This window comes from Pseudophryne corroboree, chromosome 5 (genome assembly GCF_028390025.1).
Source record: "Pseudophryne corroboree isolate aPseCor3 chromosome 5, aPseCor3.hap2, whole genome shotgun sequence".
NCBI lineage: Eukaryota > Metazoa > Chordata > Amphibia > Anura > Myobatrachidae > Pseudophryne > Pseudophryne corroboree.
The window spans coordinates 188447891-188464989 of NC_086448.1; the positions used below are offsets into that span (position 1 = coordinate 188447891).

General features: G+C 45.1%; 1 protein-coding gene across 3 annotated transcripts in view; it reads left to right on the forward strand.

The window, feature by feature from the left end:
• COLQ (collagen like tail subunit of asymmetric acetylcholinesterase) overlaps nucleotides 1-17099 on the forward strand; it is a 250697-nt gene that overhangs the window by 147855 nt on the left and 85743 nt on the right. For all 3 annotated transcript variants that reach the window (XM_063921952.1, XM_063921953.1, XM_063921954.1), the window contains exons 3-4: nucleotides 5324-5425; nucleotides 8854-8898. In XM_063921952.1, coding sequence (XP_063778022.1) covers nucleotides 5324-5425; nucleotides 8854-8898 — 147 coding nt within the window. The remainder of the gene's footprint in view (nucleotides 1-5323; nucleotides 5426-8853; nucleotides 8899-17099) is intronic.

Consider the following 17099-nt stretch of genomic DNA (forward strand, 5'->3'; position numbering starts at 1 on the left):
GACCAGTTGGTGCGAAACATTGCACTCTCCCTGACAGTTCTTCAACAACATGGTTGGCTCCTAAACTTGCCAAAGTCACAGTTGCTTCCAACAACGCGATTGTCGTTTTTGGGAATGATACTGGACACAGAACTTCAGGGAGTTTTTCTTCCAGTGGAAAAGGCTCTGGAGATCCAGAGTCTGGTCAAACAAGTTCTGAAACCAGCAAGAGTGTCAATCCATCAATGCATTTGGTTGCTGGGGAAGATGGTTGCGGCCTACGAGGCCATTCAGTTTGGCAGGTTCCATGCCAGAGTGTTCCAGTGGGACCTGTTGGACAAGTGGTCCGGGTCCCACCTACACATGCACCAGAGGATAATCCTGTCTTTCAAGACCATGATCTCACTCCTGTGGTGGCTGCACAGCTCTCACCTCCTAGAGGGGCGCAGGTTCGGGATCCAGGACTGGATCCTAGTAACCACGGATGCAAGCCTCCGAGGCTGGGGGGCAGTCACACTGGGAAAAAACTTCCAAGGAAGATGGTCAAGTCAGGAAACTTGTCTCCACATATAATTTTCTGGAGTTAAGGGCCATTTACAACGGCCTTCTGCAAGCGGAACATCTTCTTCGAGATCTGCCCGTACTGATCCAGTCGGACAATGTAACAGCAGTAGCGTACACAAACCGTCAGGGCGGAACGAAAAGCAAAGCGGCGATGGCAGAAGCCACAAGGATTCTCCGTTGGGCGGAAAAGCATACAAGCGCTCTGTCAGCGGTCTTCATTCCAGGAGTGGACAACTGGGAAGCAGACTTCCTCAGCAGACACAATCTCCATCCAGGAGAGTGGGGCCTCCACCAAGAAGTCTTCGCAGAGGTGACAAGTCATTGGGGAGTTCCTCAAGTAGACAAGATGGCATCTCCTCTCAACAAGAAGCTTCAGAGATATTGCTCCAGGTCAAGGGACCCTCAAGCAATAGCAGTGGATGCACTGGTGACACCGTGGGTGTTTCAGTCGGTGTATGTATTCCCTCCACTTCCTCTCATTCCAAAAGTTCTGAAGATCATAAGAAGAACAAAGATTCGGGCGATCCTCATTGTCCCAGACTGGGCAAGGAGGGCTTGGTATCCAGATCTTCAGGAATTACTCTTAAGAGATCCCTGGCCTCTTCCTCTGCACGAGGACCTGTTACAACAGGGGCCTTGCGTGTATCAGGACTTACAGCGGCTACGTTTGATGGCATGGCGGTTGAGCGCCAAATCCTAGCCCGTAAGGGTATTCCTAGTGAAGTCATTCCCACACTTATTCAGGCCAGAAAAGGGGTAATGTCTAAACATTACCACCGTATTTGGAGAAAATATATTTCTTGGTGTGAATCCAAGAAGGCTCCTACGGAAGAGTTTCAGCTAGGACGTTTTCTCCATTTTCTACAAGCAGGTGTGGATGCGGGCCTAAAATTGGGCTCAATTAAGGTACAGATTTCAGCATTATTGGTTTTCTTTCAGAAACAATTGGCCTCCCTTCCAGAAGTTCAGACTTTCGTTCAACCTCCATTTGTGCCTCCAGTGGCACCATGGGATCTTAAAGTGGTGTTGTAGTTCCTTCAATCACATTGGTTTGAACCTTTACAGAAGGTAGAGTTGAAGTTCCTCACTTGGAAAGTGGTCATCCTGTTGGCCTTGGCATCTGCAAGGCGGGTGTCTGAGTTAGCGGCCTTGTCTCACAAGAGCCCTTATTTGATCTTCCATGAAGATAGAGCTGAATTGAGGACACGTCAGCAATTTCTACCGAAGGTGGTTTCCTCTTTCCACATGAACCAACCTATTGTGGTGCCTGTGGCTACTGACGCCTTCACTGAGTCAAAGTCTCTGGATGTGGTCAGAGCTTTGAAGATTTATGTTGCCAGAACGGCTCAGATTAGGAGAAAAGAGGCTCTGTTTGTCCTGTATGCTCCCAACAAGATTGGGTGTCCTGCTTCCAAGCAGACCATTGCATGCTGGATCTGTGGTACGATTCAGCATGCTCATTCCACGGCAGGATTGCCGTTACCGAAATCGGTGAAGGCCCATTCTACTAGAAAGGTGGGCTCGTCCTGGGCGGCTTCTCGGGGGGTCTCGGCGTTACAGCTTTGCCGAGCAGCTACTTGATCGGGATCAAACACTTTTTGCTAAGTTTTACAAGTTTGATACCTTGGCTGATGATGACCTCAAATTTGGTCAATCGGTGCTGCAGAGTCATCCGCACTCTCCCGCCCGTTCTAGAGCTTTGGTATAACCCCATGGTTCTAATGTGACCCCAGCATCCTCTAGGACGTATGAGAAAATAGGATTTTAATACCTACCGGTAAATCCTTTTCTCTTAGTCTGTAGAGGATGCTGGGCGGCCGTCCCAGTGCATACTGTATCTGCAGTTATTAGTTGTGGTTACGCGCATGTTGTGTTACGTTTATTGTCAGCATGCTGCTGCAATTGTTCATGCCGTTGGCTTGTGTTCTGTTGAATGCCACGTTGTGCGGCATGCTTGAGGTGTGAGCTGGTATGAATCTCACCTTAGTTTAACAATAAATCCTTTCCTCGAAATGTCCGTCTCCCTGAGCACAGTTCCTATAACTGGAGTCTGGAGGAGGGGCATAGAGGGAGGAGCCAGTTCACACCCTTTCAAAGTCTTAAAGTGCCCATGTCTCCTGCGGATCCCGTCTATACCCCATGGTTCTAATGTGACCCCAGCATCCTCTATGGACTAAGAGAAAAGGATTTACCGGTAGGTATTAAAATCCTATTATAACCCTGACACTGTATAATGTATACTGATTAATTCATAAAGAAAATAATCAGTCTTGTTAGTCTGCTAAAAGTTACAGTTGCTTCTTATATTTTGCAAAGGGATATAGGAGTCTACTAGTGTAATCTGCACAATGGGCCTAGCCGCTTAGTGTAGTACTTTTCCCGTTGGTTGGTTGGTTGGTTGGTTGGTTGGTTGGTTGGTTGATTGGTTGGATGAATGGACGGATGGATGCACTCAATGCATGCTCTACCTCTTGTAAAATTGTACAAAGGGGGTTATTCCGAGTCGTTCGCTCGGTAATTTTCTTTACATCGCAGCGTTTTTCTGCTTAGTACGCATGCGCAATGTTCGCACTGCGACTGCGCCAAGTATTTTTGCTATGAAGATAGTTTTTTTACTCACGGCTTTTTCTTCGCTCCGGCGATCGTAATGTGATTGACAGGAAATGGGTGTTACTGGGCGGAAACACAGCGTTTTATGGGCGTGTGGATAAAAACGCTACCGTTTCCGGAAACAACGCGGGAGTGGCTGGAGAAACGGGGGAGTGTCTGGGCGAACGCTGGGTGTGTTTGTGACGTCAAACCAGGAACGACAAGCACTGAACTGATCGCAGATGCCGAGTAAGTCTGAAGCTACTCTGAAACTGCTAAGTAGTTTGTAATCGCAATATTGCGAATACATCGTTCGCAATTTTAAGAAGCTAAGATTCACTCCCAGTAGGCGGAGGCTTAGCGTGTGTAACTCTGCTAAAATCGCCTTGCGAGCAAACAACTCGGAATGAGGGCCATGGTGTATTATATTATGCATTACATCCTGTCAGAGCAATTCTCATAATGGACACTGATTCTTACACAGGCATAGGTGATCCATTAGCAGCACTCTTGCTGTGTAGGCCAATAGGGATGTCTGCAGTTGTTGCACTGCTTCACTTAAAATGCTGTATTTCTCAGTAATTTATGTGTGCTGAAAAGGTATAGCCTCAGTTGCAAATCAGCAACAGGGAACTGTGGGTATGTATGAATAACTTTTGGACAGTTATGTGTACATATAAGAAATAGCTGCTCTGATAAATAGTATGAGGTAGGAGATTGGCTGTGGCATGGGTTTATTGCCCTAATGTACAGCTGATTGAGGCATATTGGGGGTAATTCAGGCCTGATGGTAGCAGCAAATTTGTCAGCAGTTGGGCAAAACCATGTGCACTGCAAGGGGGGGGGGGGACAGATATAACACGTGCAGAGAGAGTTAGATTTGAGTGGGGTGTGTTTAAACTGAAATATAAATTGCAGTGTAAAAATAAAGCAGCCAGTATTTACCCTGCACAGAAACAAAATAACCCACCCACTTCTAACTGTCTCTGAACATGTTATATCTGCCCCACCTGCAGTGCACATGGTTTTGCCCAACTGCTAACAAATTTGCTGCTATGATCAGGTCTGAATTACCCCCATTGTTCTGTGTTGCATAATATGAATTGGAGGCCCTTTAGGGGAGCAGTATCAAAGCTTGGAGAGAGATATAGTGGAGAGATAAAGTATCAACCAATAATCGCCTAACTGCCATGTTACAAGCTGTGTTTGAAAAATGTCAGGAGCTGATTGTTTGGTACTTTATCTCTCTTCACTATCTCTCTCCAAGCTTTGATAAATGTCCTTCATTGTTCTGTGTGGCATAATATAAATTGTGGGCAATACCATGATGTTGATGGTAATTTAGAAAGAAAGCAGGTTGAAAAAACCCTGAGAATAGAGATGAACTTAGAAAACTTTACTGCCCACATAATGGTCATGAGTGGCAAAATGTCTATAATGGTTGATAGACAAAGAGCAAATTGTCAAGGTAACAAAAGTTCTGGTAGTGTTTGAAACTGGGACCCAGGAGGGTGTGTATAAAGTTCCCAAGCATCTTTAGGGGCATGGGTTTACGGTGGAGGATGTAACAACGCTCCTCAAGACCACACACCCCTCAACACATAGTCATGGAGCAGATGATAGGGAGTTGCCATGGCTTCCCTGTGGTCACGCACTCCCACCATACCTGGGCCAGCCCAATGTCTTAGCAGCTCTGCAGGGACCAACCATTACCAAAAGTCTAGTTCACCTATGCTCCTCAGGGAGAGTTTGAGTGATAGCTTTGCAGTTACATACATCGGGGCAACTGCATATCTGGGGGTAACTGATAGCACAGCAGCTTTATTTCAGCTTTTGACCTGTACTCGTAGATGTGTGAGGAGAGTCAGTTCCCTGTGGAGCAAGGATCATAGTATTATTCCCTTTAACAGAGTTACAGTGTAAAGTCATCTTAACATTGAGCTATGTAGTTTGTAGTTTAGTTGTCTTTTAAGCTAATTTTAATGCCTCATTCACATGAATACATTATTACAGATGCAGTAGACTGTAGTGTAACTTCTGCAGTGCACCATAGTACACCTGATATGATTTGCCCCCACTTATGTACAGTAATCTAATTTGTGTTAATTGGTAAGCATACAAGCCTTTTACATCTGCTCTAATGTTCCCCAATGCATTATGGTAATATTGTTTTATTATTATTATCTTAAAGATATATGACTTGGATTATACAAATTCACAGCTGGAGTTAAAGCCAACTATTCCATTGTGTGTGCCAGGCCCGCCGGGCCCAGATGGACCTCCTGGACCACAGGTTTGTACATTGTGGTGATTTCAAAAGAATGACCCTAATATAACACAAATAAACTTTTGTATCATTTACTGTTGTATGTATGTCTCTATAATGCATCGCTTATACCATGACACATAATCTAATGTATGGCCAGACTCACTAAAGCAATTTATAGTTAGATCCCACAAGTAAAAAGCACCTTCCAGAGATATGTCGATTTTTGTGGTTACAGAATGTAACAAACATCATTAAGCTTAGTGGTGCATGAAAAATAAAAAGTACAAGCACTTACTGGGTTTCTGCTATTGTTATTCTGTAAACTGTGATCTGTACAGGGAGGAATAATATGCCACATCCGTCACCATACTTATGTTCTCTGTTAGATCGGATGACATATTGGCTGATTTCCATATACTTGTTACATACAATCACATGCTGTGCTCATGTTGCTCCATTCTCTGTGTTTTCCTGCTGGAATATTTATGACGGAATCAATACGAGATCCCGCCGGACGGGATCCCGGTGGTCGAAATACCGTCACCGGGATCCCGACAGGCACAATCCCGACAGGGGGGCGAGCGCAACGCAGCCCCTTGCGGGCTCGCTGCACTTGCCACACTGCGGGTACACTAATTTATTCTCCCTCTATGGGTGTCGTGGACACCCGCAGAGGGAGAATATGTCGGGATTGTGCCAGCCGGGATACCGGTGTTGGTATTCCGACCGCCGGGATTCCGTCCGGCGGGATCTTGACCGCATCCCTTTATGACTACATTTCCTTGTCCATGTTTATTTCACTATTCCTGGACCTCCTGTCATTGTTCTCTCAGCATCTTTCGCTTACCTGTCCATGGTGCTGAAATATTCATAACTATGACAAATCATCACACAACCTGATCTACACCTGCTCACACTGACACAGGGACATTTCTATACAAAATTGTCCCCAACCTTGTTTACCATATTTAGTGGATGATTTTTCACCGTTTGGAGAGAGATAAAGTATCAGCCAATCAGTTCCTGTGGTTTTTACAACACGGGGGAGAGATTTATCATGGAGACTGATTAAGTGAAATAAAGAGAAAGTACCAACCCATCATCTCCTAACTGCCATGTTACAGGATGTGGGTTCTATGTACTAGGCCTTGGAGACAGATAAAGTACCAACCAGTCAGCTGCTAACTGCCATGTTACAGGATGTGGGTTCTATGTACTAGGCCTTGGAGACAGATAAAGTACCAACCAGTCAGCTGCTAACTGCCATGTTACAGGATGTGGGTTCTATGTACTAGGCCTTGGAGACAGATAAAGTACCAACCAGTCAGCTGCTAACTGCCATGTTACAGGATGTGGGTTCTATGTACTAGGCCTTGGAGACAGATAAAGTACCAACCAGTCAGCTGCTAACTGGCATGTTACAGGATGTGGGTTCTATGTACTAGGCCTTGGAGACAGATAAAGTACCAACCAGTCAGCTGCTAACTGCCATGTTACAGGATGTGGGTTCTATGTACTAGGCCTTGGAGACAGATAAAGTACCAACCAGTCAGCTGCTAACTGGCATGTTACAGGATGTGGGTTCTATGTACTAGGCCTTGGAGACAGATAAAGTACCAACCAGTCAGCTGCTAACTGCCATGTTACAGGATGTGGGTTCTATGTACTAGGCCTTGGAGACAGATAAAGTACCAACCAGTCAGCTGCTAACTGGCATGTTACAGGATGTGGGTTCTATGTACTAGGCCTTGGAGACAGATAAAGTACCAACCAGTCAGCTGCTAACTGCCATGTTACAGGATGTGGGTTCTATGTACTAGGCCTTGGAGACAGATAAAGTACCAACCAGTCAGCTGCTAACTGGCATGTTACAGGATGTGGGTTCTATGTACTAGGCCTTGGAGACAGATAAAGTACCAACCAGTCAGCTGCTAACTGCCATGTTACAGGATGTGGGTTCTATGTACTAGGCCTTGGAGACAGATAAAGTACCAACCAGTCAGCTGCTAACTGCCATGTTACAGGATGTGGGTTCTATGTACTAGGCCTTGGAGACAGATAAAGTACTAACCAGTCAGCTGCTAACTGCCATGTTACAGGATGTGGGTTCTATGTACTAGGCCTTGGAGACAGATAAAGTACCAACCAGTCAGCTGCTAACTGGCATGTTACAGGATGTGGGTTCTATGTACTAGGCCTTGGAGACAGATAAAGTACCAACCAGTCAGCTGCTAACTGCCATGTTACAGGATGTGGGTTCTATGTACTAGGCCTTGGAGACAGATAAAGTACCAACCAGTCAGCTGCTAACTGCCATGTTACAGGATGTGGGTTCTATGTACTAGGCCTTGGAGACAGATAAAGTACCAACCAGTCAGCTGCTAACTGCCATGTTACAGGATGTGGGTTCTATGTACTAGGCCTTGGAGACAGATAAAGTACTAACCAGTCAGCTGCTAACTGCCATGTTACAGGATGTGGGTTCTATGTACTAGGCCTTGGAGACAGATAAAGTACCAACCAGTCAGCTGCTAACTGGCATGTTACAGGATGTGGGTTCTATGTACTAGGCCTTGGAGACAGATAAAGTACCAACCAGTCAGCTGCTAACTGCCATGTTACAGGATGTGGGTTCTATGTACTAGGCCTTGGAGACAGATAAAGTACCAACCAGTCAGCTGCTAACTGGTATGTTACAGGCTGAGTTTGAAAAATTACAGATAGAAGCTGATTGGCTGGTACTTTATCTCCATCCATTTTATCTGTCTCCAAGGCTTAGTACATAGACCCACGTGTTTGAAAAATTACGGGAGTTGATTTGTGGGTACTTTATCTTTCTCCAAGCTTTGATACATATCCCCCACAGACTATAACATGAGAGGAGCTGAGTTGTTTTACTTTCTCCAAACTTTGATAAATCTCCCATAACATCACACAGCAGTATACCTCAACAAATATATAAACTGAGTATGGATAATATATAGCAAATTTGTGCAGTAAGTATTTATTAAATATCATTTCTTGCTGAAAATATATTTTTTAATTTAGACACATTTACAGTTGCAGCTTGCTAAATGTATGATTATTATTATTATTATTATTATTATTATTATTATTTCTAAGCAAGTCAGAGATGGATGAGGGAAAAAATGCCAGGATATCTATGAACTGCTTGACATATGAAGCGAGTCACTGCAATATCGATCCACATTAAAAATGAGATGCTGTTTACAGTCTAGAGAGGCAGTGCTATGCATGTTCCTGATTTCAGACAAACTACAGCCTGAGAAAAAATACACATTTATTTTGTTATTGTGAAGTATTACTATTATTGCACTTTGTGCCACTTTTACTCCCTATAAAAGTACTATGATGGACACCCCATTAAATAGTCCAAACTGTTCAACACCTCTGCTGCATATGATATATTTATTTTCTGCTTTTATCTTTAGGGTCCTCCAGGGATTCCAGGGATAGCCGGACCAAAAGGAGAAAAAGTATGTTGCTGTGAGCATTTTTTTCTGACTGCTATTTACAGGTCTATTCAATTATTCATTGTTTTTTATGTAGCAATGCTTGATTTCCTCTTTAAGCCATGTGCCAGTGGTTATTGTCTTGTAGCAGAGATCAGAGATGTTATGCATCCACTACAGTGAAGGGTCTCTTTAACAGGACTTAAATGTATTGACCTGATTTAATTAACATGTCTTTATTTGCAATTGCAATTGTAGATTTTTCACAATGTTTTTCACAGGCCTGGCGACAGGGGGGGGGGGGTCAAAGGGGAGACCCGTACCGGGCCCCAAGGGTCAGAGGGGCCCAGAGGATCAGGGGCATAAGAATTGAGGCTGCAGTGTCTAAGAATTATTTTTAAACTGCGCCCTGAGTCGCCAAAAAAAAAGTAAATTTTTTTAAAAGCAATGAATATGCACATCAACACTCACCCCCCCCCCCCTTCCTTCGGTTGCCCGGCACTTGGACTAGTCCGGTCCCGTGCTGTGTTGCTAACATTATGACGTCACTACGCAGGGATGTCTGTCCCTGCTGCCGCCGCTGACTCAGAGGAACCCGGAAGAGGCACAGCTCCGCCAGACACACTGACAGCAGCCGACCGCAGCCCCTGAGAATTAGGTTGCTCCCTTGTTTTTTTAAAAATAAGGTATTTCATTAGTAAAGCAGACCAGCTTAATTTAGCTCATTAACAGATTATAGTATACAGTGTAGTATATATGCAGAATAATGTTTTATATAGAGAAAAACTAATTGGACACATCAGTGGCGGTTGTGTTAAGCGAATTGTCATAAGCTACAGACATAAATGACACTTGTGGCCTCTGACAGGCCGAGCTGAAGAAAGTACTAGGGATGAGCGGGTTCGGTTCCTCGGAATCCGAACCCGCCCGAACTTCATGTTTTTTTACACGGGTCCGAGCGACTCGGATCTTCCCGCCTTGCTCGGTTAACCCGAGCGCGCCCAAACGTCATCATCCCGCTGTCGGATTCTCGCGAGGCTCGGATTCTATCGCGAGACTCGGATTCTATATAAGGAGCCGCGCGTCGCCGCCATTTTCACACGTGCATTGAGATTCATAGGGAGAGGACGTGGCTGGCGTCCTCTCCGTTTATAGAGAAGAGAGTGAGACAGTAGAGAGAGACACAGTAGTAATTTTGGGGAGCATTAGGAGGAGTACTAGTTACTTGCTGAAGTGATAGATAGTGTGACTGTATATTATCTGACTTGTGGGGGAGACACTGACAGTGGGGAGCAGTTAGAGTCTGAGAGCAGGACTCAGGAGTACATATAACGTACAGTGCACACTTTTGCTGCCAGAGTGCCACACTGCCATTGTGACCACACTGACCACCAGTATAATATATATTGTGATTGTCTGCTTAGGAGTACTACTTGCAAGTTGCTGATAGTGTGACCAGTGACCTGTCCACCAGTCACCACCAGTTTAATATATATATATATATATATATATATATATAATTGTATATAATATATATATATAATATTGTATACCACCTACCCGTGGTTTTTTTTTCTTTCTTTCTTCTTTATACATACTACTATAGTAGCTTACTGTAGCAGTCTGCGGTGCTGCTGAGCTGACTGTGTCCAGCAGGTCCGTCATTAGTCATTACATAATAAATATATATACCTGTCCGGCTGCAGTACTAGTGATATTATATATATATATATTGATTTCATCTCATTATCATCCAGTCTATATTAGCAGCAGACACAGTACGGTAGTCCACGGCTGTAGCTACCTCTGTGTCGGCAGTCGCTCGTCCATCCATAATTGTATACCACCTACCCGTGGTTTTTTTTTTCCTTTCTTCTTTATACATACTACTATAGTAGCTTACTGTAGCAGTCTGCGGTGCTGCTGAGCTGACAGTGTCCAGCAGGTCCGTCATCAGTCATTACATAATAAATATATATACCTGTCCGGCTGCAGTACTAGTGTGATATAATATATATTGATTTCATCTCATTATCATCCAGTCTATATTAGCAGCAGACACAGTACGGTAGTCCACGGCTGTAGCTACCTCTGTGTCGGCAGTTGCTCGTCCATCCATAATTGTATACCACCTACCCGTGGTTTTTTTTTTTTCTTTCTTCTTTATACATACTACTATAGTAGCTTACTGTAGCAGTCTGCGGTGCTGCTGAGCTGACAGTGTCCAGCAGGTCCGTCATCAGTCATTACATAATAAATATATCTACCTGTCCGGCTGCAGTACTAGTGTGATATAATATATATTGATTTCATCTCATTATCATCCAGTCTATTTTAGCAGCAGACACAGTACGGTAGTCCACGGCTGTAGCTACCTCTGTGTCGGCAGTCGCTCGTCCATCCATAATTGTATACCACCTACCCGTGTTTTTTTTTTTTTCTTTCTTCTTTATACATACTACTATAGTAGCTTACTGTAGCAGTCTGCGGTGCTGCTGAGCTGACTGTGTCCAGCAGGTCCGTCATCAGTCATTACATAATAAATATATCTACCTGTCCGGCTGCAGTACTAGTGTGATATAATATATATTGATTTCATCTCATTATCATCCAGTCTATATTAGCAGCAGACACAGTACGGTAGTCCACGGCTGTAGCTACCTCTGTGTCGGCAGTCGCTCGTCCATCCATAATTGTATACCACCTACCCGTGTTTTTTTTTCTTTTCTTTCTTCTTTATACATACTACTATAGTAGCTTACTGTAGCAGTCTGCGGTGCTGCTGAGCTGACAGTGTCCAGCAGGTCCGTCATCAGTCATTACATAATAAATATATCTACCTGTCCGGCTGCAGTACTAGTGTGATATAATATATATTGATTTCATCTCATTATCATCCAGTCTATATTAGCAGCAGACACAGTACGGTAGTCCACGGCTGTAGCTACCTCTGTGTCGGCAGTCGCTCGTCCATCCATAATTGTTTACCACCTACCCATGGTTTTTTTTTCTTTCTTCTTTATACATACTACTATAGTAGCTTACTGTAGCAGTCTGCGGTGCTGCTGAGCTGACAGTGTCCAGCAGGTCCGTCATCAGTCATTACATAATAAATATATCTACCTGTCCGGCTGCAGTACTAGTGTGATATAATATATATTGATTTCATCTCATTATCATCCAGTCTATATTAGCAGCAGACACAGTACGGTAGTCCACGGCTGTAGCTACCTCTGTGTCGGCAGTCGCTCGTCCATCCATAAGTATACTAGTATCCATCCATCTCCATTGTTTACCTGAGGTGCCTTTTAGTTGTGCCTATTAAAATATGGAGAACAAAAATGTTGAGGTTCCAAAATTAGGGAAAGATCAAGATCCACTTCCACCTCGTGCTGAAGCTGCTGCCACTAGTCATGGCCGAGACGATGAAATGCCAGCAACGTCGTCTGCCAAGGCCGATGCCCAATGTCATAGTACAGAGCATGTAAAATCCAAAACACCAAATATCAGTAAAAAAAGGACTCCAAAATCTAAAATAAAATTGTCGGAGGAGAAGCGTAAACTTGCCAATATGCCATTTACCACACGGAGTGGCAAGGAACGGCTGAGGCCCTGGCCTATGTTCATGGCTAGTGGTTCAGCTTCACATGAGGATGGAAGCACTCAGCCTCTCGCTAGAAAAATTAAAAGACTCAAGCTGGCAAAAGCACCGCAAAGAACTGTGCGTTCTTCGAAATCCCAAATCCACAAGGAGAGTCCAATTGTGTCGGTTGCGATGCCTGACCTTCCCAACACTGGACGTGAAGAGCATGCGCCTTCCACCATTTGCACGCCCCCTGCAAGTGCTGGAAGGAGCACCCGCAGTCCAGTTCCTGATAGTCAGATTGAAGATGTCAGTGTTGAAGTACACCAGGATGAGGAGGATATGGGTGTTGCTGGCGCTGGGGAGGAAATTGACAAGGAGGATTCTGATGGTGAGGTGGTTTGTTTAAGTCAGGCACCCGGGGAGACACCTGTTGTCCGTGGGAGGAATATGGCCGTTGACATGCCTGGTGAAAATACCAAAAAAATCAGCTCTTCGGTGTGGAAGTATTTCAACAGAAATGCGGACAACATTTGTCAAGCCGTGTGTTGCCTTTGTCAAGCTGTAATAAGTAGGGGTAAGGACGTTAACCACCTCGGAACATCCTCCCTTATACGTCACCTGCAGCGCATTCATAATAAGTCAGTGACAAGTTCAAAAACTTTGGGCGACAGCGGAAGCAGTCCACTAACCAGTAAATCCCTTCCTCTTGTAACCAAGCTCACGCAAACCACCCCACCAACTCCCTCAGTGTCAATTTCCTCCTTCCCCAGGAATGCCAATAGTCCTGCAGGCCATGTCACTGGCAATTCTGACGATTCCTCTACTGCCTGGGATTCCTCCGATGCATCCTTGCGTGTAACGCCTACTGCTGCTGGCGCTGCTGTTGTTGCTGCTGGGAGTCGATGGTCATCCCAGAGGGGAAATCGTAAGACCACTTTTACTACTTCCACCAAGCAATTGACTGTCCAACAGTCCTTTGCGAGGAAGATGAAATATCACAGCAGTCATCCTGCTGCAAAGCGGATAACTGAGGCCTTGGCATCCTGGGTGGTGAGAAACGTGGTTCCGGTATCCATCATTACTGCAGAGCCAACTGGAGACTTGTTGGAGGTACTGTGTCCCCGGTACCAAATACCATCTAGGTTCCATTTCTCTAGGCAGGCGATACCGAAAATGTACACAGACCTCAGAAAAAGAGTCACCAGTGTCCTAAAAAATGCAGCTGTACCCAATGTCCACTTAACCACGGACATGTGGACAAGTGGAGCAGGGCAGGGTCAGGACTATATGACTGTGACAGCCCACTGGGTAGATGTATGGACTCCCGCCGCAAGAACAGCAGCGGCGGCACCAGTAGCAGCATCTCACAAACGCCAACTCTTTCCTAGGCAGGATACGCTTTGTATCATCGGTTTCCAGAATACGCACACAGCTGAAAACCTCTTACGGCAACTGAGGAAGATCATCGCGGAATGGCTTACCCCAATTGGACTCTCCTGTAGATTTGTGGCATCGGACAACGCCAGCAATATTGTGTGTGCATTAAATCTGGGCAAATTCCAGCACGTCCCATGTTTTGCACATACCTTGAATTTGGTAGTGCAGAATTTTTTAAAAAACGACAGGGGCGTGCAAGAGATGCTGTCGGTGGCCAGAAGAATTGCGGGACACTTTCGGCGTACAGGCACCACGTACAGAAGACTGGAGCAACACCAAAAACGCCTGAACCTGCCCTGCCATCATCTGAAGCAAGAAGTGGTAACGAGGTGGAATTCAACCCTATATATGCTTCAGAGGTTGGAGGAGCAGCAAAAGGCCATTCAAGCCTATACAATTCAGCACGATATAGGAGGTGGAATGCACCTGTCTCAAGCGCAGTGGAGAATGATTTCAACGTTGTGCAAGGTTCTGCTGCCCTTTGAACTTGCCACACGTGAAGTCAGTTCAGACACTGCCAGCCTGAGTCAGGTCATTCCCCTCATCAGGCTTTTGCAGAAGAAGCTGGAGACATTGAAGGAGGAGCTAACACGGAGCGATTCCGCTAGGCATGTGGGACTTGTGGATGGAGCCCTTAATTCGCTTAACAAGGATTCACGGGTGGTCAATCTGTTGAAATCAGAGCACTACATTTTGGCCACCGTGCTCGATCCTAGATTTAAAACCTACCTTGGATCTCTCTTTCCGGCAGACACAAGTCTGCTGGGGTTCAAAGACCTGCTGGTGAGAAAATTGTCAAGTCAAGCGGAACGCGACCTGTCAACATCTCCTCCTTCACATTCTCCCGCAACTGGGGGTGCGAGGAAAAGGCTCAGAATTCCGAGCCCACCCGCTGGCGGTGATGCAGGGCAGTCTGGAGCGACTGCTGATGCTGACATCTGGTCTGGACTGAAGGACCTGTCAACGATTACGGACATGTCGTCTACTGTCACTGCATATGATTCTCTCCCCATTGAAAGAATGGTGGAGGATTATATGAGTGACCGCATCCAAGTAGGCACATCACACAGTCCGTACTTATACTGGCAGGAAAAAGAGGCAATTTGGAGGCCCTTGCACAAACTGGCTTTATTCTACCTAAGTTGCCCTCCCACAAGTGTGTACTCCGAAAGAGTGTTTAGTGCCGCCGCTCACCTTGTCAGCAATCGGCGTACGAGGTTACTTCCAGAAAATGTGGAGAAGATGATGTTCATTAAAATGAATTATAATCAATTCCTCCGTGGAGACATTGACCAGCAGCAATTGCCTCCACAAAGTACACAGGGAGCTGAGATGGTGGATTCCAGTGGGGACGAATTGATAATCTGTGAGGAGGGGGATGTACACGGTGATATATCGGAGGATGATGATGAGGTGGACATCTTGCCTCTGTAGAGCCAGTTTGTGCAAGGAGAGATTAATTGCTTCTTTTTCGGTGGGGGTCCAAACCAACCCGTCATTTCAGTCACAGTCGTGTGGCAGACCCTGTCACTGAAATGATGGGTTGGTTAAAGTGTGCATGTCCTGTTTATACAACATAAGGGTGGGTGGGAGGGCCCAAGGACAATTCCATCTTGCACCTCTTTTTTCTTTAATTTTTCTTTGCGTCATGTGCTGTTTGGGGAGTGTTTTTTGGAAGGACCATCCTGCATGACACTGCAGTGCCACTCCTAGATGGGCCAGGTGTTTGTGTCGGCCACTAGGGTCGCTTATCTTACTCACACAGCTACCTCATTGCGCCTCTTTTTTTCTTTGCGTCATGTGCTGTTTGGGGAGTGTTTTTTGGAAGGGCCATCCTGCGTGACACTGCAGTGCCACTCCTAGATGGGCCCGGTGTTTGTGTCGGCCACTAGGGTCGCTTATCTTACTCACACAGCTACCTCATTGCGCCTCTTTTTTTCTTTGCGTCATGTGCTGTTTGGGGAGTGTTTTTTGGAAGGGCCATCCTGCGTGACACTGCAGTGCCACTCCTAGATGGGCCAGGTGTTTGTGTCGGCCACTAGGGTCGCTTATCTTGCTCACACAGCTACCTCATTGCGCCTCTTTTTTTCTTTGCGTCATGTGCTGTTTGGGGAGTGTTTTTTGGAAGGGCCATCCTGCGTGACACTGCAGTGCCACTCCTAGATGGGCCCGGTGTTTGTGTCGGCCACTAGGGTCGCTTATCTTACTCACACAGCTACCTCGGTGCAAATTTTAGGACTAAAAATAATATTGTGAGGTGTGAGGTATTCAGAATAGACTGAAAATGAGTGGAAATTATGGTTTTTGAGGTTAATAATACTTTGGGATCAAAATGACCCCCAAATTCTATGATTTAAGCTGTTTTTTAGGGTTTTTTGAAAAAAACACCCGAATCCAAAACACACCCGAATCCGACAAAAAAAATTCGGTGAGGTTTTGCCAAAACGCGGTCGAACCCAAAACACGGCCGCGGAACCGAACCCAAAACCAAAACACAAAACCCGAAAAATGTCAAGTGCACATCTCTGGAAAGTACAGTACATAAACTCAGTTTTCTCCCTGTATGCCCCAATTCCATTGTAGGTGCAAGTCTGCCTGACTCACTGAGGTTATATAAAACATTTTAGACACTTGGTTAATCTTTCAGGCTGTGATGTGTTTACAGGATGGCGAATATGACCTGTTTGAAGTATGGTATGATATGGAATGAGTTATATGATGGAATGATTTATATATATATATAGTATATGGTGGTGTAAGTTAGCTATATGGTGGCAGAGTGGGGCAATATGGTGGTATGATGGAGTGATGGTGCTATATGGTGGCATGAGGGAGCTATATGGTGAGATGATATGACTATATGGGGTATATTTACTAAGGTCCCGATTTTGTCCGAGTTTGGATTTTTTTTCTAAGTGTCATCTCGGGAATTTACTAAACACAAATATCGGCAGTGTTGGGGCTATTCGTATTTTTTTTCACGGCTGAGTACACAAATACGAATGGATAGACCATTGGTCAAACACGCCTGTTATTTGACACAACTCTGTAATTTACTAAGAATTTGTATTCTCAATCACTGCCGACAATAGCCAAACACTGCCGGGAAAGCATAGAATTCGTAAAAAAAAGCAGTTTTAAAATAGACCTGCTTTTTGGTGGCGTGTTCAGATAGTCATGCACGGATCAGTGAGATCCGTGC